Genomic DNA, 22,619 nt, shown 5'->3' with positions numbered 1-22,619 from the left:
TCTTGGAGATTTTTAAAATTGCGCTACCTGTGGTAATATTTATATTAAGACTAAACTTCTTTTTTTCATATAAAAGGAACATATTGGAGTCTTTGATCGTGAACCAGGTGAAATTTGAAGCGGCAATGACTTGGGTACATTCTTTTGGGTCGGTTACAACGTCACCGACTCCTATGACGCAGACACTCGCACATCTTACCGAAGGCAGACATTAAAATGAGTTTAAATATCTCTTTTTCAACCTTCGCTTTTACCTCAGAGCGTTTACTGACAAAGGTGTCAGAAATGTCTTCACATATGGCTACTGATCAAACTGGAGGGATCTATGCATATTTGTGACCTCAAAACCATTGGAAAGCATCCACCAAAAAAGAACGTGATGTACAACAATGTACCATTTTGGATCAAGGTTGGCAATAAGCTTTTGCTTTGATGTTGGCCAATCCATACCCCATCCTCTACCAAAGAAATATTATGTGGACTCTATGAGTCCCTAAATAACGGTCTGCCCATGCATGGGAAAACAAAATCTTTTTACCAAATTATGACATACTACTGGTATTTCACCACCTATTTCGAAAACCATCCCGGCAGCCCATTCTCATCAACAGTAGAAATCTCCGAGAAATTTGGATCGCAAGGACTGTAAAGCCATTTGTAATTTCAACGCGGCAAACGGTAGTAAGACGTTGACGACGAATGAACAGAGTTCAAGTCCAGAAAAGGTCCATTTAAATTTACACCGGTGTGTTCACCAGTTGGGTCAGTCTCCAGTCTACGATCTCCATGAAAAAAAACACCCCACACGGAAAACTGCATTTGAAATTACACCGGTGTGTCTCGGATACGATCTCCAATAAAAAATACCCACCCTGCTTAGACCTTCCTACAAATTAGTACCAATTTACGTCGGTGATCAAACCTATTTTTCCTTTACTGATTTTAAAGAAAAATCCATCATCAGGTGAGGAATTGAAAAACAACAATTGAAAACCAACCCAAATTCCCTGCAAATTTTATCCGTGTTTTTACAGACAATACCCAAAAATGCCAATACGTCACTTTCCGGTTACACTTTAAAATAATCCTCCCCATTTTGAAACCCTCATCTGGACAAATATTTTTAGAAAATTCATAGTCGGGAGTAGTGCATTGTCGATTTTGAACTGAATCATAAAACGCTTAGAAGGGTGGTAATTTTTCCTCACGTAACCTCGAGGTGTGGCTGCAGTACTCATATGGGTATATTCCCTAGCACATTCATCAATCTATCAATTTCATCATCTGGAAAAAGCTGTTTAAGGACGGAAAACCTGTTAAAATTGTCACTCTTCTGTACTTGATTAAATTAACTTTAAGATTTGAGGAAAAAACTAAAGAAATCTAAGAACAGATTTTGTTCAAGTATATATTATTATTTTGAACGTTTTTTTTATTTAACTTCTAAGATCAGAAACTTCTCAAATGATTTGGGTATGATGTTATGCAAAAGACCGACCTAAAAATGCGCCATCTACAACTCTATCTTTCTGAAAATGTACCAATGCTGGTAATATGAGTTTCAAACCATAGTTCGAATTGTGCTTGTAAACCGGTAGAAAGTACTGCTATTTAATGTTCAAAATACTATATATATACACACACACACACACACATATATATATATATATATATATATATATATATATATATATATATATATATGTATATATATATATATATATATATATAGTATTTCAAACATTATTTCATATATATATATATATATATATATATATATATATATATATATATATACATATATATATATATATATATACCAGTCCATGAAAATAAATCCCTTCCGATACATTGGGATGACTTAAATAATCATGGTCGTGGACTGTGCACTTCCCTTCTACCCTTAACAAATTCCCCTTACATACCCACCACATTTCTTTATTTCTCATTTCCAACTCATTCTCTTGTGATTAAGTCATTGGGTAGTTTACGTTGCGCAGCCGTTAAATTGATTTATTGACTGTTTTAATAAGTGCAACCATAGCTGCGCCTACACAATCTTCCCCTTCCAATGTCTGAAATACCTCTACCGATTGCATAATATTATTAGTATCTCTTTGAGCATGGCCATAAGAGACTAAAATGGCCTCTTGGTTCTATAACACGACTCAAATTCAGATTATCGCACACATTCATGAGTTTGTCTTCGATGTCTAAGTCCACCTTGTCACTCTGCAAGAGTAAATTTTGGAACTTCTTGAAACTCAAGATGCCACTATCACCAGGAATAGTCTCAATGGACTGGTACCCATGATAATGAAAGTGCCTCATGTGATGTTTTAATTTTAATTCAGTATGGAATATTGAAAGACACATTGGAAAATAGTAGCAATTGCCCCCTTTATTATATTTTGAGCCGTTACTTTAAACCCAAATAATATAAGAAATATAAGAAATGTCCCATTGAATCAGAGTCTTTGGCAGGCTCGTAGAGAAGTTATATCCAGTGTTTCACTGATTCAACAGACTGACCCCTCACTGAATATATATATTACCTTCTTTTTATCTTTCAGTTCCCCCTCTTTGTGCTCTGTATCGTACTGTTGCACTGAAACAAGAATATTTAAATGCACGCTAACCCTCTTAAAATTTCTATCCCCTTAAATGTTACAGGATACTGCCCCTTTGAACGGTTAAAATCTACGTTAGGAAACTCAGCCCCCTATCAATCCTTTTTACTGGCTAAATCAGCCAAAAGTCTGTACAAAAACGAAAGCGCTGTATACCTCTTCAATCCTTTAAATCAGTATTACGTTTTTTATAAGATTACCCTTCCCGCCTAAAATACCTTTTCAATAAAAAAACCTAAGCTTTCAATAAACACAAAAACAGAACCGACCCCATTTTCATTATATTTTCTACCCTATTAAAAACACTTCCCCTCCACTCTGAAAACTACCCTCAAAATTGTCCAGGTCCAGATGCTGTGTCTGCATTCGTGCTTGCAGTTGATGCGATTTCATCTCACCAGATTGTTCACATAAAAATTAATTTTTAGTGATGGATGCTTTTACGCTATTCCTACCACCCACCTCCTGAATTTGTTTTTAAATAAGGGTCAGAATCATGCCTACGTAGGAGTGGACTATTTCAACCGGATTCACATGAGTACTGCCACTTGTAAGGGTGTTGAAGGGGTCTCTGAAATCATCCCCAAAAAGTGTACACATTATCCAAGGCAGAACCGGCTAAGTAAAACTCAGGCAATGTAAGTGTCGAGGCAGCAACACTTTGTTCAGCTTTGCCCTGGTCATTATGTCAATTATTATGTCATTATGTCAATCATGTCATTATGTTATTACGCCTTCAAGTACCCTCTCAATGTTGTTAGGGGTATTGTTAGGTATTAATTGGTCAAAAACTGGATTTAACTTTTGCGGATCGAGGCAGAGATCCCTCAAAAAGTGAAGACTGAGATCCCTCACTCTTAATCAAAATTGGGGGTAGGACAACTAAAAGGGCTCGTCCCCATGCTAAAGTTCCCCTTAAGTTCACTCTTCATGGGGCCCGTAAATAGATTGTCGTGAAATTCTGATGGCGGTAACAATGTGTTCTTAATTTGGGCTCCTTAAGTCGATGATTGAAATCATTGAAAAAAGCCATTGTAACACTTTTGTTTTCTTTCTGAAAAAGAATTTATATTAGCCTGATAGAGAATTTATTACTAGGCTGAAATATTTCTCGAGGTGGCAAAGCACCCGCTCGGACATTTTGAGGGTCCTCAACTAGCTAAAGGTTTAAGACCCACTAATTATTCTTGAATTGTACCAAAGTTGCCCTTTAGATTTAGAGACCCCACAGGACTATCTAAAAGCTTAACGACCAGAAATGACCCCAAAAATGTGGGTAAGTTTCTCCCCTTTACGCTTCAGCTATATTTTGATATTATGAGTCTTAGAAAACACTTACGGAGGGAATGGCAGTGCCTGCTGGTTCTGTATTCTCACCAAAGACATAGAGCAGTAGCTGGTCGATACAAGCTGTATCACCAATGGGAGCATAAGAAAAGAAAAAGGCTTATTATCCCTTGAAACACTTATGATTTTAAGTTGTAAAAATTAATACGTTCTTAACCTGAGGATCAGGAGCCCCTCAAGTCGAAGTTGCCCCAGCAAAGCAGAATTTGTAAACAAAAATATCGTTTGGCAAATTTAAAAACATCTTATTTTCAAAACATAGAGTTAATCTCTTAAGGAATAGTTATTTTCATCGAAGTGAAAAGCTTCTTTCTTTGACAGCCAGGGGGCCACCAAAACGGCTTTAAACTAAGGGGTTGTGCTTAATAGTCTGTAACTTTAGGCCAGTCTTGGACCCTCAGAGCTTTAATAGACTAACAAATTTACCTCGTATAAAAATCTAATTTTTAATGTTAAAACAAGGTGAAAAATCCATTTATTTGGAGGCTATGGGTTCCTTGAAGCCACCAAAATTATCTAGAGGACCCTCTCTATTATTATACGGAAAAAAGCAAGTATGATAAATCTATTTTATTGGGTGGACAATGCCATCAAAAATCCCTCCAGGGATAGCGAACATGGGCTCCCAACATCCTGTTGCTTTTTCACCATTCCGTCATGCGTAAAACATTAAGTGTTTTGGCGCTATAACATTAAGCTTTTCGAGAAGTATCAAAAACTCGTCAAAATTCTTTACCCGCGATAAGATTGGCTTCTCCATCCTGCTTGGAGGGCAATGAAGAGTCGTCTCCAAGCTCTTAATGCTAGGAATAGCTCGCGAATGTCCCGCATCTTTGCTTTTTAGGGGGAGCAGAGAACGGCACATATTCTCGCTTTACAGGGTTAAACCAGGTCCTACCCTTGCCCTATTGATGGGAGGAAGCTTCGAATTTTTCTTTAAATAAAAAATGCTTTTAGTTTTTTGTGAAACAAAAGGGCTAGAATCCATCTCATTTTCATAGAAAATATTTGATCCTTTAAGAAAGTTTTAATTTCGATTTCATAAAAAAGACATATGCGGCTAAAGTACTCCTTTTTCATAGAAATGTGTAAATATTTAGAAAGTTTATTTTTCGATATTATATTAGAGTTTATTTATCAGAAATAACTCACAGCCATACCCTCCTACCCACCTCAATGGGTCCAAAGGTAACAAGAAATGTGGTAATGGTATAAAAGTATGGGGAAAACATTAGCAAATGATGCGTAACCCCTTTTCTCTAAGTGGGATTGAACTTTGATTGGATTAAAGGGGCAAGGGGTTTCTCGTCAACCTTATAAGGGGGGGGGGATAGCTTCTTGCACTAATGATTGTTCTTGTATTCCTTAAATATTCGGAAAAAATAAACGTCAACTGGTCGAGTATTCTGAGAGAAAAATATTTTCAGTCGAATAAAAATCCACGTACGCTTGCGCAAATAATATTTTTACTTTAGTCTATCCTTAATTTTCATCCTTAAATAGAGTGCATAAATATAAGCCATTTTTTATAGTTTTTTAGGTAAAAGTCAATTTGATAAAACCTTCAAATCAAAATGTATATACGGACACTTTTCTTTACAGCGGCAGATATTAAAAACGACTTCTTTTTTGGCAGTTAACTAACGAGTGTATCCCTAATGTTTATCCTTAAACTAAGTAAATACATAAAACATACTTTTTACATACTATTTACGCAAAGATTAAATTTGATAAACCTTCAAATCAAAATTCATATTTTCCTACAATTTATGACCTTTTTTGGTAATTAACTAACGATTAATAAGTTACGCTCGATCCTTACCCCCTTACCTGAATAATCATTGACTAGTTAACCGTTTTTCATGTTCAAATAGAAGTCAGAACTGCTATCACCCCCTTAAAAATCAAATATTTAGTCTCATGATATGTTTTTTAAACCATTTTACGCAGAAATTTCACGAAAAATATCTTATTTTGCAGAAGAGAGAACCTGTTAAAAGGAACCTTTTCTTTCCAATTGTTTAATCCTACATCAAATGATACCTGCTCACGTTTATTAAGTTTAACCTGGATAGGGGAAAGATTGGTACCCTATAGCGAGCTGTCAGAACCTGTAACATGTAACGAAAAACCAAATTTTAGTAACAGTTACAGTAAAAAGTTTATGTTTTGCAGTAAGAATTAGATTTGTCTATCGACAATAGAGCTATACAATAGCAGGGGTAATAGGGTTTTACATTTTAATTCTATATAGTGAGTTATACTAGCTCCTATTTGAACATAATCTCGCCCCCTTTTGACGGGGTAGGGGGTATCCTTAATACACATAGGCTTACCTGCATATAAGCAGACGTTTCCTTTTTTAAATTTCTTGGTGAACTTCCCACATCTAATATAAGACTTTTAAAATTCCCTCTCTAGCAGGGGTTTTATACCCCCGAGAGGACAAAGAAAGTCACCTGGTCCTACTATGCGAGTGAACAAGCCATTGTATAACGGGCCATGTTTATTCAAAAATAGTAGAAAATTCTCTTGTGAGCCAGCAAGAATGAAAACGAAGACCCTCTGTGTAAAGAGAACCTATTTGAATAGGCTATGATCATTTTTTTTGTATGACCCTACTTGGGAGGGCTCTGAAGGTTTTCCCCGTACACCCTTAGGTTTTTAAGGAGCCAACGAAAAAGTTATGACGGAACGCCTACGTTTGCATCTTCATTGGTGGTTTCTTAAGGTTTTTTCCTGGCCCTCATTCGTTTTTAAGCATTTAAAATAACAACAAAAGAAATCTTGAAGAAAACACTTGCATAACTAAACAAACATTCCCTATTATGTTTACTATACCATTACATAACAACCAAATGCACTATGCAATTGCGTAATAACATCTTGAGGGATTGGCAGCTCCAATAGTTCATCCATATGGTTGTTTTTAAAACCAGTTATACCCCACTACTGATGTCACTCTTTACTTTCAGTGGGATTTTTTTGCTGCATATTTTTCAGTTATTTGAGGAAAAGGTAATTAAAGAAACATAACGAAAACAATAAAAAACAAAAAAATTTGTTTGTATAAAAGAGAATTTCTTATCTAAAAGCGCAAAAAGATTGCCCTTTTTTAGGTGTTTTTCACATTTTTCCAAGTTTATACAATTTTTTTATTCAATTTTTATTTTGATAATTTCACCAGGAACAGCAGGCTCTTATGATTAGCATGCTGTTATCACTTTTGATTTTAAATGTTTGATATAGAATTGACATGGGTCACTTTTGGCTTATTTTTGTACCACCATCTTATTGAAAAATATAAAGTTAAACCCCTGCTCGAGGGAACTCAGAGGTTTAAAATTTATTTGTGTAATTTAGTCAAGATTCAACCTGATAGAAAGAAAATCTTGCTATCTTTTTCTTGAATTATGAAAATTTTCACGTACTAATAACTCAAGAGGGGAATATTGAGCATTAACAAATTGTATATATATGCAACCAACATTAGAGAGATTATCTAAAATTTATATATTGGTACAAGACTTTCGTTTTATTTTAGAATGTCGGTTTCTATAGACATGAGTCGATTTTTACCTACGGTTCAAAGCAATAAACGACTTGAAACAATTTTTCATTGAAGATTTGACGAGCTACTTATTTATTGAGCTTCGAGGGGTAAGTGACTCCATTCATTGTGAAAAATTTTTTCTTGCGGAGCAGAATTTTCAAGTTGGAGCCCTGTAATACAAAATTATTTTTGTGCAAAACAAATTATTTCAACACATGTCCCTCGATTCACAGATGATATCCGAATCGTCAGCGTATATGCAGGGACTGACACTTAGGTAAAATCTCTAAATTAATAGTTTTATACGCCTGTTATGTTTTCTTAACGGCCTACAGGGTGCAGCTGAGAAAAACAAAAAGAAGATGTACCACTAATTAAACAGGTAAATGTCAAAGAGGTTTTACAGTTTGCGTATATGCTTAACGTAGATAACGTTCCTTAGTGCATTCTATTCTTTGCTTTCTTCGTCTTTTTTTTAGCCAGAACTATATCCTGTGATGTTAAGAAGGGTAGACGAAGAAGGCTTGGTACTGAGGCCCTTGTTCAAGTTTGGCAAAAATGTCAAATAGATTTTACAGTAGGTGTATGTGCTTAAACGTAGATAACGTTCTTTAGTGGATTCTATTCTTTGCTTTCTTCGCCTTTTTTTTAGCCAGAAGTATATCCTGGGATGTTAAGAAGGTTAGACAAAAGAAGGGTTGGTACTGAGGCCCTTGTTCAAGTTTGCGGAAAATTTCAAAGAGGTTTTACAGTAGGTGTACGTGCTTGAACGTAGATAACGTTCCTTAGTGCACTCTATTCTTCGCTTTCTTCGTCTTTTTTCCTTAGCCAGAATTATATCCTGTGATGTTAAGAAGGGTAGACAAAAGAAGGCTTGGTACTGAAGCCCTTGTTAAAGTTAGGCGAAAATGTCAAATAGATTTTACAATAGGTGTATGTGCTTAAACGTAGATAACGTTCCTTAGTGCATTCTATTCTTTGCTTTCTTCTTCTTCTTTCTTAGCCAGAAGTATATCCTGGGATGTTAAGAAGGTTAGACAAAAGAAGGGTTGGTACTGAGGCCCTTGTTCAAGTTTGGCGAAAAATGTCAAATAGATTTTACAGTAAGTGTATGTGCTTAAACGTAGATAACGTTCCTTAGTGTATTCTATTCTTCGCTTTCTTCATCTTTTTTTTAGCCAGAACTATATCCTGTGATATTAAGAAGGGTAGACAAAAGAAGGCTTGGTACTGAGGCCCTTGTTCAAGTTTGGCAAAAATGTCAAATTTTTTTACAGTAGATGTATGTGCTTAAATGTAGATAACGTTCCTTAGTGCATTCTATTCTTTGCTTTCTTCGCCTTTTTTTTAGCCAGAAGTATATCCTGGGATGTTAAGAAGGTTAGACAAAAGAAGGGTTGGTACTGAGGCCCTTGTTCAAGTTTGCGCAAAATTTCAAAAAGGTTTTACAGTAGGTGTACGTGCTTGAACGTAGATAACGTTACTTAGTGCATTCTATTCTTCGCTTTCTTCGTCTTTTTTTTTTAGCCAGAAGTATATCGTGTGATGTTAAGAAGGGTAGACAATCAGGGTGACTCGATTATAGGGGGTCTTGGCTCCTTTTCCTCAGGGTATATATTATTTATTATTGGTACTGAGAACCTTGTTCAATTTTGGCTAAAGCAGGTAAATTATTGAAGAGGTTTTATGGCAAGTGTATGTGCTTCAACGTAGGTAACGTTCCTTAGTGAATTCTATTCTTCTCTTTCTTCGTCCCTTTTTTGAGCCAGAAGCATATCCTGTGATGTCAAGAAGGCTCAATCAGGGTGACTCAATAATAGGAGTCCTGGCTCCTTCTCCTCAGGGTACATATTATTTCATTATTGGTACTGAGGCCCTTGTTCAAGATTATTGAAAATTATTGAAGAGGTTTGTTCTTTGATCCAAGACGTTTTTTTTTTAAAGCCTATCATTCGATGGAAGAACATGCTCTGTAATTTATTAATTGTTTGTCATTTTATTGTTTTCATTTATAGTCAACATTGTTGTGATTTTGCAGAGTAAAAGAGTTATGTAGGCGTTTTAATGGGAGGACATTGAAAAACCAACTTCAATGGCAACAACCTCATTGCCTTTGAAACTCTGAATTATTTTCAAATACTAGGCATAAAATGCCTCAAATGCAAGGGAACGTCAATGTATCTTCCCGAAAGGAGACGGGTAGAATTCCTAAAGTACGGATGACATAGAAAATGCATCCCATTTCCTGGCGGCTCACTTCAGTGATTATGAATGACAGATTTCATCGCCGGTATTGTGACGAACGGCGGGTTGTAGGCTCTTTGACATTTTTCCGACGGAATTCTGCCAACAAATTTGTCAATTAAATGACATACGATCTGACACGATAAGTTTATGCTTCTTTTTATTTAACTGACATTTTTTTGTCTTTCGGTAGTCGGTCATCGGCACCTTCGGTGACTTTTATTCCACAAGGACAACTTTTGACCCAGTTCTGGCTATGAATTTCTAAGAAACCTTTACAATTCTAAATTTATTTTTTAGTCCTTCTCTCTAGTTAATTGTAGAAGTAAATATTAACGTCAGGTTTCTTTGACGATAATACATTACTTTTCTTTTATCTTCAAAGCTCAAGTAAATCTGACTTTTCTTCGACGTAAGACAGAAAATAGCTGAAACCTCTCTTAAAAGATTAATAAGCAGGCCTTAAGGGGATCGTTTTTTAACAGTGAGCCATGGCTTAGTAACAATAATTCTTATATGCTTCTAGTTTCACCCGTTTCTCTCTCTAACTAGATAAATCTCAGTTGCAGACAAAATCTTGGAGGCGAGCTATGTGACATGAGGGCAAATAATTAACCAACTTTAGTGAAAAATAGGAAAAAAATTCGAGGAGGCTCCCCTAGATCCACCATTTGTCAGCTACATGGATAGTTGGTTGTTGTTGCAGCGTATAATATATTCAGCTAAAAAAGAACCTTCTTTGTTGTACAAGAAACCATTAATGGCTCTCACTAAAAAAGAAACCATTAACTTACTTCACTAAAAATAATGACAACCCTTGAAGGGATCATAGGGTAAAGCATTTTTGGCAATCATTCGTGCCTGAATTAATCCTGGTGGTTGTAAGCACTGCGAATAAAATCAGGATGAATTTCTTTCATTGCCTTAACTTTGCCGAGGATAAAATTGGTAATTAAAACAAGAAGAGAAAAGCAAATACTTGAAGAATGCGTAATACTTTCCATGCCCAGACGATTGAAATACGAAAGAAAGAATTTTATAGGGTAATCACCAAAACTGGCATTTGACTTGAACAAGCAGCCGATATTTGGGGACTTTCTGGGCTTTTTCGTCAAGCCTAAGATAGCAAGTATTTTTAGTAGCCTTAACAGTTGAGCCAAACAGGAAACCCAAGGAATTCAGAAAGAAAAAAACTTGGAAATAGTTGCTGCTCGAGCGCTGATAGTTACAAGAGGTTGCTGAGGCGACGCTTTAATGAGAATCTCACTTTCTGAGTAGGCTACTTGCATAGGCGGACATAGAATGAATGTTTAGGTAGGGCACCAAGGAAATTTACACTCCACCAGTGGTATGTTTCGCCCCTCTATACCTGAGATTGGAGCCACTTTTGGCATTCTGGGAGCTGTACATGTCCCCTAGACCAAATCCCTCATCCGCCCTTAGCTACTTGGATGCCAATTAAACTGAGGCCAGAACAAACTAGGTCAAAGGAATTTTTAGAGAGTCTGAAGATCGTCTGACATTAAAGAAAGTTTATATACAAAAAATGGCAATTATCAACATAGGGCACAATCAGACATGGAAGGATGATTTTAATGACGGTTCAGATAGCGTTACTGAAACAAGTTGAGAAGAACAGATATAGCTAGCCATATCTGTATGGATCCATTACCATATCAACTCCATAGAAGACGACAAAGAAAAGGATTTATTCCGCCCTACTTATGTTAATTAAATGAAAAAAAAACAAAACAAGTTTTTCAACTGAAAGTAAGGAGCGACATTAAAACTTAAAACGAACAGAAATTACTTCGTATATGAAAGGGGCTGCTTCCTCATCAACGCCCCGCTCTTTACGCTAAAGTTTGACTCTTTCTCTCAACTCTTCTTTTTAAAACAGTAAAAAACTTTAGCGTAAAGAGCGGGGCGTTGATGAGCGCCTTTCATATACGAAGTAATTTCTGTTCGTTTTAAGTTTTAATGTCGCTCCTTACTTTCAGTTGAAAAAACTTGTTTTTTTTTATTTAATTTCTGAACGTTTTTGAATCAATGCATGTTTTGATTTTGGCTCTTCGCAGAGGAATAATTAAAACGAAATTTGCATTTTTTTTTTTTTTTGCTAAATGGCTTTCTCATAATTTTAATCGAATGATTTTGAGAAAAAAAGAGCGGGGGAGGAAGCCTAGTTGCCCTCTAATTTTTTGGTTAATTAAAATTATTATTTTGGTAATTCTCATGTTTTATTACATATATGAGAGGGTTCGCCCCCTCGTCAGTACCTCTCTTTTTACACTGAATCTTAAATTTTGTCCCTAGTTCATTAAGAATGACCGCTGAATCACAAAAGCCGTAGAATAAATAGTTGACATTACTAAAAATACTTTAGCGTAAAGAGCGGGGTATTAGGAGGAGATAAGCCCCTCATATGGGTAATAATTTATGTTCGTTTTAATGCTGCTCCTTACTTCCAGCTGAAAAAAAACTTTTTCATATTTATTTTTTCATTGTTTTTTTTTAATAATGCTAGTAAATCCTGCTCTCCCTTCATGGAAATTTTCTTCCCCCATGACAAATTCCTTGACGGAAAGTTCCCACAGCATGTCCCCCTCTTCTCAACCCCTCACCCAACCAAAAAATCCTCCTGAAAACGCATGTACACTTCCCAATAACCATTACTATATGTAAGCACTGGTCAAAGTTTGTAACTCGTAGCCCCTCCCACGGGGACTGTGGGGGAGTAAGTCGTCCCCAAAAACATAGTTATAAAGTTTCTCGACTATGTTGAATAAAATGGCTATCTCAGAATTTTGATTCGTTGAGTTTGGGAAAATAATTAGCGTGGGAGGGGGCCTAGGGGCCCTCCAATTTTTTTGGTCACTTAAAAAGAGCACTAGAACTCTTCATTTCCGTTAGAATGAGCCCTCTCGCAAAATTCTAGGACAACTGGTTTGATACGATCACCCATGGGGAAAAAAAACAAAACAAAACAAACAAACAAATAAACACGCATCCGTGATCTGCCTTCTGGCAGAAAATACAAAATTCCACGTTTTTGTAGATAGGAGCCTGAAACTCTACAGTAGGGTTCTCTGATACGCTGAATCTGATGGTGTAATTTTTGTTGAGATTCTATGACTTTTAGGGGATGTTTCCCCCTATTTTCTAAAATAACACAAATTTTCTCAGGCTCGTAACTTTTGATGAGTAAGACTAAACTTGATGAAACTTATATATTTAGAATCAGCATTAAAATGCGATTCTTTTGATTACCACGAACTGTTTGATATAATTATAGTGGCCCTAGACTACTTAACAAATAGGTATCCGTCACCTTTGATAAGAATGTTTGAAGAATTTTATGGCTGAAAATATGACAAATATCCGAGTTTATTTTGAGGATTCAGAGGGAATAGTCTTCCATCAAAAATATAAAAAAAGATGACTTTTTGAGGCACTCCGGTAGTAACTGGTTATTTTTTTTTAGAGCAAACCCGTCTAGGATATTGAAAAGTATGTGGTGCTGTAAAAAAAAAGAAAAAAAAACTTGATAAATTTCACCATAATTTCAAATTTCACATCCGCCTGATAGAATTCTACCCAATCTGTTAGTAGACAGACTTCTCTTGGATCAAATTCATCCGTAACGCGAGCGCTCAATTGTCAAGAATTTCCCCTAAGCAGTTTTTCACCACTTCTTTTTTATAAGTGTATAATTGAAACAAAAGGTTTACATAAGTCATTATCTAGCCAAATTCGGTTTCTATAAAATGATTAAGGTTTGTCTTGAGAAAAAGTAATCGAATGATTCACAAAAAAGTTATTTCGGCATCATAGTTGAGAGTGGGGTAAGGGTGTAGTTTCATTCTGAAGAGATATAACAATCTAAATGTTAAGCGGTTTGTTTCATTTATTAGCTATATAAAGGCCTTATGCATGAGTAAACCATCTCTAAGTAAACCTGATCGTTTTGTTTAGTCAAAAGCAGTGGCATAAATTCATAAGAATTTAGGGGGTTGTTGGCAAATGTTCTTTTCAGTATCTAGGGATGGGCGAATTATTCATTTTTCAACGAAAAAGCCAAAAAAAAATCATTTTCAATGAAATTTTCCTCCCAAAAAGTTAGTTCTCAAAATCTAGAGGTGGGGACAAATGGTATTGGGAAAGACACAGGCCCTCCATACCCTTTCCCTCTCCAAATTGACGCCAATGGTTAAAAGTATCAAGACTTTATTGAGTTTTAAGAAACAGGGAAATTTGGTAAATATTTCATGGAAGAGACTAATAAGAGATACGATTGACAAACTGGCGCATTATGTGTCCTGGCGGCACATTGACATTTCCATGTCAAAAACACTGATTATATTTGATAGATCTCTTAAGCGATTTCAGTTATAAGCGGAAAGGTGGTCAGTTTTTTGAAGCTTGAGGGTAATGAATTACTCCCCCATTGAAGTGTATCGTCTATCGAATATAAACTTGGTCAGACCTCAGCCAAAATAAATGATCGTTTCTTGGTCTGGCAGAAAATTCTAAGCTAAGAGGAGAGATAAAGAGACAAAAGAATGACATCTACTCTAACAGAGTAACATACTAAAATCATTAAAACATCAAAAGTTGATTTTTTTTTTAAGGCTTTCGTTAAATGCAAGTTTGGTAAAACCTCTGCCAAAAAGAAAACCTAACAAATAATATTTGAAGCGGCAACAACAGTGAAGCTTTTTAAAGTCAATATAATAACTAATTGACATATTTACAAGCGGGAAAAGTAATTAATTTTTAGAGCTTGAAGCTAAAGTCAATGAATTACCCCCCCCCCCCCAAGAGTTTCTCCATCGAATGGGAAATCGGTCAAACCACTGCCAAAACGAAACCCCGTAAAACGAAATTTAGTCTGACAAATAGAGTGAAACCCAAGAAATATGAGTGAAAGAAAATGCAAAAAATAGCTTAAAAAGACAAAGGAAGAATATTTTAAGACCGCAGAGATTTCCTTGGAAAGTATAATTGCTTTCAGAAGATCACAGAATGTTAATGCGTGAATTTTTATGCGTGAACAGCGTTGTCGAACTTTATCAAATATTTTTCCATATTTCCTTTCACAGTTTAACGTGGAAGTACTGACAAAATTTAGCTCTATTCTAAGAACTTGACGATCTCAAAACAACCCAAAGAAATATCTTACGAAACACACGAAACAACAGTTTTCAGATATGAATAGACCAAACATGGATCCAGGGGGATACTTGGCTCTTTAAGCAGGAATTACTAGGAACTAATTAATAAAGCACTAATTAACTAGCTATTAACTAGCACTATTAACGTTTTTAGGCATTTACAAGTTATGACGAAACATGGCAAATAACAACTTTTGAATTGGAATTTTGCTAGTTTTTACCTTTCTACTTTTGAGATTCCTTACTTCTAGGTATAGAAAAACTAGTCAAGGATAAAATTAATCACTGCCCGTTTGACCACCCTGGCCAAGCTATATACTTCTCAAACAGTTCGTGGTAACGAACTGTAGCAAGGAGTGACCCGGCTCAATGGTAACCAAAACTATAAAAAATTAAATTTTGATACCAATAGCTGCATCAAAAGAATTGCATTTTAATGCTGATTTTAAATATATAAGTTTCATTAAGTTTATTGTTACCTATCAAAAGTTACGAGTTTGAGAAATTTCGCCTTATTTCAGAAAATAGGGGGAAACACCTCCTAAAAGTCATAGAATCTTAACGAAAATCATACCATCAGATTCAGAGTATCAGATAACCTTATGGTAGAAGTTTCAAGCTCCTATCTACAAAAATGTAGAATTTTGCATTTTTTGCCAGAAGGCAGATCACGGATGCGAGTTTATTTGGTTTTTTTTCCAGGGTTGATCGTATCAACCCAGCGGTCCTAGAATGTTGCGAAAGGGCTAATTCTAACGGAAATGAAAAGTTCTAGTGCCCTTTTTAAGTGACCAAAAAATTGGAGGGCCCCCTCCCACGCTAGTTATTTTCCCAAAGTCACTGGATCAAGATTCTGAGCTAGCCATTTTATTCAACGTAGTCGAAAAACCTTGTAACTATGTCTTTGGGGGACGACTTACTCCCCACAGTCCCCATGGGAGGGGCTACAAGTTACAAACGTTGATCAGTGCTTACATATAGTAATGGTTATTGGTAAGTGTACAGACGTGTTCAGGGGAATATTCGGTTGAGAAGAGGGGGATATGTTGGGGGATCATTCCATCGAGGAATTTGTCATAGAGGAAGAAAATTTCCATGAAGGGAGTGCAGGATTTTCTAGCATTATGAAAAAAAATAATTATGAAAAAGTTTTTTCAACTGGAAGTAAAGCTAAGTTTTTCCACCAAATCTGCCGAATTACGAATATAGGGATTTTGAGAATACAATAAAGGTTTGAAAGTTGTTCAAAGCCATTTCCTAATATTGGCAGCGGGGACTTTAGTACACGCTACGATGGGTCTTAGGAGAATACCCTGTTTATGTATTTTTGGTAAACCGTAGAGTTTAGGACAGAAATTGACACGGGGAAAACATTTATTGCATAATTGTGGTGTGATTTTACCATTGTGTTTTAGCTGCTTTAATTCATTTATAAAATTATTAGCAAAATGATCAGTAGGATCATGAGTTATTGTTTTATATGTATCATCATTGATCGCGCCCTGAATATTTGCTCCTATTTGTATATAAATGCAGAATTAAACTTTATCAGAGATATTCTTGTTGGTAATGGATACCCCATTCCTGTTTTTTTTATGCTGTTTTAAAAAGAAGAGTTGAGAGAAAGAGTCAAACTTTAGTGTAAATAGCAGTTTAATGTCGGTCCTTAATTTCAGTTTAAAAACTTGTTGTTTTATTTAATCCTTGTACAGAAATCAAAAAGAGTATATAGTACTATATAGCTGGGACTTGTGCAGTACTTTTCGTCAGCAATAATAAAATATAATAATTTTAACAATAACAGAATATTCTATTTGATAAATTGAATAAGGGGCCCTGAAATTGGAAACATTCTACAATTTTTGGGAAAGCTCTGCCCCTCCCCTTTTGTGTTGTACAGTATAATTTGTGTGTGTGTGTGTGTGTGTGTGTGTGTGTGTGTGTGTGTGTGTGTGTGTATGTGTGTGTGTGTGTGTGTGTGTGTGTGTGTGTGTGTGTGTGTGTGTGTGTGTGTGTGTGTGTGTGTGTGTGTGTGTGTGTGTGTGTGTGTGTGTGTGTGTGTGTGTGTGTGTGTGTGTGTGTGTGTGTGTGTGTGTGTGTGTGTGTGTGTGTGTGTGTGTGTGTGTGTGTGTGTGTGTGTGTGTGTGTGTGTGTGTGTGTGTGTGTGTGTGTGTGTGTGTGTGTGTGTGTGTGTGTGTGTGTGTGTGTGTGTGTGTGTGTGTGTGTGTGTGTGTGTGTGTGTGTGTGTGTGTGTGTGTGTGTGTGTCTTCAGCTTAATAAAGCGAACCATTTCAAACACGGAAAAAAACTTCTCATTCACCCCCCCCCCATTATTGATATAGATACCCTATCTACTGGTCTTGGTCTTGATGGTGAGTTTGTGTCTCAGGTGGTTGAAGAATTAACAACAACAACATCGCGAGACTGCTAGAAGACCAGGGGCCACATACTCTTCCTCACACCCGCTTTTTTGTAACCAATGCAAATGGATGATAATAATACCAGCCCTCTCGTAAATAAAACGCAGTTATTGAGTCACAATGCAATGAAACTTTGCTCCTTGATAATTATTAAATACATAAAAAAGTTTTTTAACTGAAAGTAAGGAGCGACATTGAAACTTAAAACGAACAGAAGTTAATCCATATATGAAATGGGCTGTTCCCTCCTCAGCGCCCGCTCTTTACGCTGAAGTTTGACTCTTTCTCTCAACTCTACTTTTTAAAACAGAAAAAGTAACTTCAGCGTAAAGGGCGTTGAGGAGGGAACAGCCCCTTTCAGATACGGATTAATTTCTGTTCGTTTTAAGTTTTAATGTCGCTCCTTATTTTCAGTTAAAAAAACTTCTTTTTTTTATTTAATTTCTGAACGTTTTTGAGTTACTACATGTTTTGATTTTGGCTCTCTGCAAATGAATTATTAAAACGAAATTTGCATATTAATTTGTTTTGGATAAATGGCTTTCTCACAGATTTGATCGGACGATTTATTTTTTCATTGTTTTTTTTTAAACAATGCTAGAAAATCCTGCACTTCCTTCATGGAAATTCTCTTCCCCCATGACACGATCCTCCATGGAAAGATCTCCCCGCATTAGATACCCCCTCAGCTTCTCCTCTCCCAACCTAAAAAATCCCCCTGAAGACGTCTATACCCTTCCCAATAACCATTACTATGTGTAAACACTGGTCAAAGTAGTAACTTGCAGCCCGTCCTACGAGGACTGTGGGGGAGTAAGTCGTCCCCAAAGACATAAATTGTAAGTTTTAAGACTATGCTGAATAAAATGGCTATATCAGAATTTTGATCCGGTGACTTTGGGAAAAATAAGCGTGGGAGGGGGCCTAGGTGTCCTCCAATTTTTTGGTCACTTTATAAGGTCCACTAGAACTTTTAATTTCCGTTAGAATGGGCCCACTCACGACACTCTAGGACCACTGGGTCGATGCGATCACCCCTGGGGGAAAAAAACAAACACGCATCCGTTATCTCTCTTCTGGCAAAAATTACAAAATTCCACATTTTTGCAGATAGGAGCTTGAAACTTTTACAGTAGGGTTTTCTGATACGTTGATTCTGATGGTGTGATTTTCGTTAGGATTCCATGACTCTTAGGGTTTTTTTACCCCTATTTTCTAAAGCAAATTTTCTCAGGCTCGTAACTTTCGATTGATAAGACTAAACTTAATGAAACTCAAATTAAAATCAGTTTAAAATCAGCATTAAAATGCGATTCTTTTAATGTAACTATTCGTATCAAAATTCTGTTTTTAGAGTTCCGGTTACTATTGAGCCCGGTCGCTCCCTACTACAGTTCCTTACCATGAACTCTTTGATCAGAAATCAGAGAGTAGAAAGCCCAAATGGTTATTATATGTGACCTTTTCACTGCGTGAACAGTATTTTAAAGGCAAAAAACATTTAACATCTCAATGTTAAGAATTTTACTCGGATAACAGGGTATCGGGGGTCCAGTTTGAATATTTTGACCCTCCTAAAGTTATTGGTTATTAAACACATTGTCGAGAGAAATCTTTGTCAAGGGTTCTAGCCTTCTTAATAAATACAGACTTCTCAATAAGGTGAATGCATTCTTTCTTCAGCTTAAAATAACTATTAACCCCCCCCCCATAAGAATTAAAAGGTTATTCCTAAGTTACGGACAAAATTTGTTCTGTAAGATTACATAGCGTAACGTGAAGTAATAGATGATGCTAAAGAGAAAAGTTGGACGGTGTAATGTAAAAGAACCATTAATTGTCAAATTTAAATAATTGTTAATGACGAGAACTATATAGAGAATAAAATTAATTGAAAAATGATTGCATTTAGAAAAGTAGTCAAAATTTGGGTAATTTTCTTGACAAAATTGTTCACACAAGCAATGATTAAATAAGCTTTGCAAGTTTTCCTAGCTATTTTAGCATAAAATTGTCCTAATTTAAAATATCACTTAGTACTATGTTAATATCCCTGAAATTTAAATAATAGTTAATGACAAGAACTATATTCAGAATACAATTAATTGAAAAATGTTTGTATTTAAAAAAGAAGCAAAAAATTTGGGCAAGGTTCGTGACAAATTTGTTCAAACAAGCAATGATTAAATAAGCTTTGCAAGTTTTCCTGGCTATTGTAGCATAAAATTGTCCTAATTTAAAATATCACTTAGTACTACCTTAACATCCCTGAAACACGTATTTTAAGATTAGCAATTAAAAGCAATATCATTGGCACAAAGCTATTGTATTGTACCAAAGCTATATTGTGGATCCCTCTAGATTACTCCAATCAGAGGTGCCATTTGGGGGGAAGGAGGTCAGGGGGGGGCAAATGCCCACCCCAAATTTTTCAGGGGGCCCAAGCTTCCACCACAAAGGGCCTTTGCCGGCCATAATAATCCATTATGTCCAACATAATCCATTCTGTCCAATTGATTTGAAATTACTGCACGCCTATTACGTTCACCGACATATTGTTTACTTAAATAAGAAAGTTTCTCGCTGAGGAGTGCCAGCCTTTAGTCTAGTTGAATTTTCCACTTTCAGTTTAATCACTTAACCTCGTTGATTATGACCTTTGAAGTTATAATTAATCTTAGAGGTCAGTATGGCTGAGTTCCACATTGGGTTATAGTACATTTCCATGCAACACACGGGGCTGAAAATGAGTTTTTACTTAGAATATTCGATCGATGTGCTGCCAAAACTCGCATTTTTTACGTGAAAGTTGGGGGGGGGGCAAAATGGAGTTCATGCCCACCCCAACATTTGGCCAAAATGGCGCCTCTGACTCCAATTGCTTATAACAAGCTCAGGAGACGCAAGACAAATGTGGGAAGGCGTTTGTAATGGAACATAAATTGAGAATAAACGGTGTTGCTGAGCAACATCAAGACTTCACAACATATCTGTCAATAATTTACTCTTTTGTCAATTATTGACATATTAAGGAGTGACACCATGCCTTCACAACATATCTGTCAATAATTTATTCTTTGGTCAATTATTGGCATATCAAGGAGTGACACCGTGAATAGAAAAAATAATTATCTAATCTATCCTATAGGCCTGATTAAATTTTCTGTTTTAACGCAAATGATAAAACAAAATAACCGATAAAACCACCAGTAAGTGATTTCAATCGATCAGCTATTTTTCATTGGTTTCTTTTATACGGATAATATATACGGAGAAAAATATATTTGCCACGGATAATAGAGTATAAAAACAGAGCTGTAGATAACGCCAAGCATTACATATGAATAGAGTTGCCCCCTCTACAACCTACATTATCTGTTTATAGACCGTTTACAACAGTCTATAAAAAGTATTTTTAGTAATTTCAACTATTTATTCTACGGCCTTTGTGATTCAGGGGTCATTCTTAAAGAATTGGGAGAAAGTTCGAGCTTTAGTGTAAAGAGCGAGGTATTAACGAGGGGGCAAACCTCCACATATACGTAATAAAAATGTACGAATATAGAAGTTTGTTACGCAAGTTAATTAGTAAGTTACATATATATATATTTTTTTTTTACTAATAAAAGCATTCGTAAGAAATTAGAAGTTCTAGTTACCCTTTTAAGTAACCAAAAGATTGGGGGTCAACTAGGCCTCCTCTCCCGCCCCTTTTCTCAAAATCGTCCGATCAAAACTAAGAGAAAGCTATTTAGCAAAAAAAATAATATGCAAATTTTGTTTTAATTATTCATATACGGTAAGCCAAAATCAAAACATACATAAATTCAGAAACGTTTAGAAATTAATTAAAAAAACAAGTTTTTTCAACTGAAAGTAAGGAGCGACATTAAAACTTAAAACGAACAGAAATTATTCCATATAGGAAAGGGGTTGTCCCCTCTTCGACGCCTCGCTCTTTACGCTATAGTTTCTTATTGTTTTAAAAAGTAGAGTTGTGAGAAAGAGTCCAACTTAGCCTAAAGAGCGAAGCGTAAAGGAGGGGACAACCCCTTTCATATACGGAATAATTTCTGTTCGTTTTCAGTTTTAATGTCGCTTTTTACTTTCAGTTGAAAAAACTTGTTTTTTTTTTAGATTCAATTAGAAACGGCTTGAAAAGCTTGTTGGGGTGTGGAAAGTTTAAAACTTCTATCCATGATAGTACATACAAAGAATCTTACTACGATCCTGCATAAATTGTGATGGGGTTTACTTCCCGTTGAAATTGTCACTTGTTAACAGTATTTTGTAGCCTTATTATTCGCAGCTGAGGTTAGATCAAAGGCCATTTTAATTATACTAAAAAATAATCAGGCTGAGCTGGAGCCTGATCAAGTTGTGTTCACCTGGCATAAAGACATTAATGTTTGTTCATTCCCCCCTCCACTGAGACTCCTAAGAAAAAGAGTTACTTACGAGCCTGTGGGATAAATTTAAACTAATCTGACAGTAGTATCTAGCTCATCTAGGGCAAGTTAGCATTTGAAGAAGTTATGAACCTCAACAACACATTATACTGTAGCTTGGATTATAAGTAATTTTTATTGTTTTTAAATGAAACAAAATTTTCAACTCAGGAGTTAGTTCAACTGATTCTATTGCAAAATAAAAGGATTAGATACATCTTTGGCCCGTAGTGTGATAATAGTTTCGAATCAGTTAAAGTAAATGAACAATGCTCACCAATACTATACTTTGAAATCCTTCCAAGCACAGAATTCCTACTTCCAACACACCCCATTTTCAAATAAGTTACTAGAAAGACCGTCACATTAAGTAATAGGTTTCATGGACAAAATACACAAGAAGGAGTAACCTATTTCCTCTGTAGCTCAAATCTAATTAGCCATATTTTTCTCCTGTTTTCTGAGTGAACTCATTTTTTTAATGGACCTTTGGCACGAAGAACTAAAACATTTTTCCCTGGAAATGTTTCCGGACAATATGTACGAACCAGAACTGAAAAGTTTCTAAGCTTTTTCAAAGTTTAATGGAAGCAATATTATCTTGTTTTGATACAAATTGCCTTCTGCTAATATGTAGATTCTGGATCAAAACTGTCAAATAAATCTTGACTCTAAACAGCTTAAGTGCCAGGTCCCTCAAACAAAAGAGGTACCACTTTCTATTTATAGAATTTGTATAACTGAATCTTTACGCAGAAGTTTTTAAAATTGTAATCTTAATGAAAATATAATATGAATGTCAA

General features: G+C 35.7%; 1 protein-coding gene across 1 annotated transcript in view; it reads right to left on the bottom strand.

The window, feature by feature from the left end:
- Positions 1 to 22,307, bottom strand: part of LOC136035972 (serine/threonine/tyrosine-interacting-like protein 1) — a 62,443-nt gene extending 40,136 nt beyond the window's left edge. The window contains exon 1 of the mRNA XM_065717871.1: positions 22,094 to 22,307. Within this exon, the coding sequence (XP_065573943.1) occupies positions 22,094 to 22,151 (58 nt within the window). The 5' untranslated portion in view covers positions 22,152 to 22,307. The remainder of the gene's footprint in view (positions 1 to 22,093) is intronic.
- Positions 22,308 to 22,619: the final 312 nt, after the last annotated feature.

The sequence above is a fragment of the Artemia franciscana genome, chromosome 15 (genome assembly GCF_032884065.1).
Source record: "Artemia franciscana chromosome 15, ASM3288406v1, whole genome shotgun sequence".
NCBI lineage: Eukaryota > Metazoa > Arthropoda > Branchiopoda > Anostraca > Artemiidae > Artemia > Artemia franciscana.
Note: the sequence above shows the minus strand (reverse complement) of the source record. Positions and strands in the feature narration are given on the sequence as shown.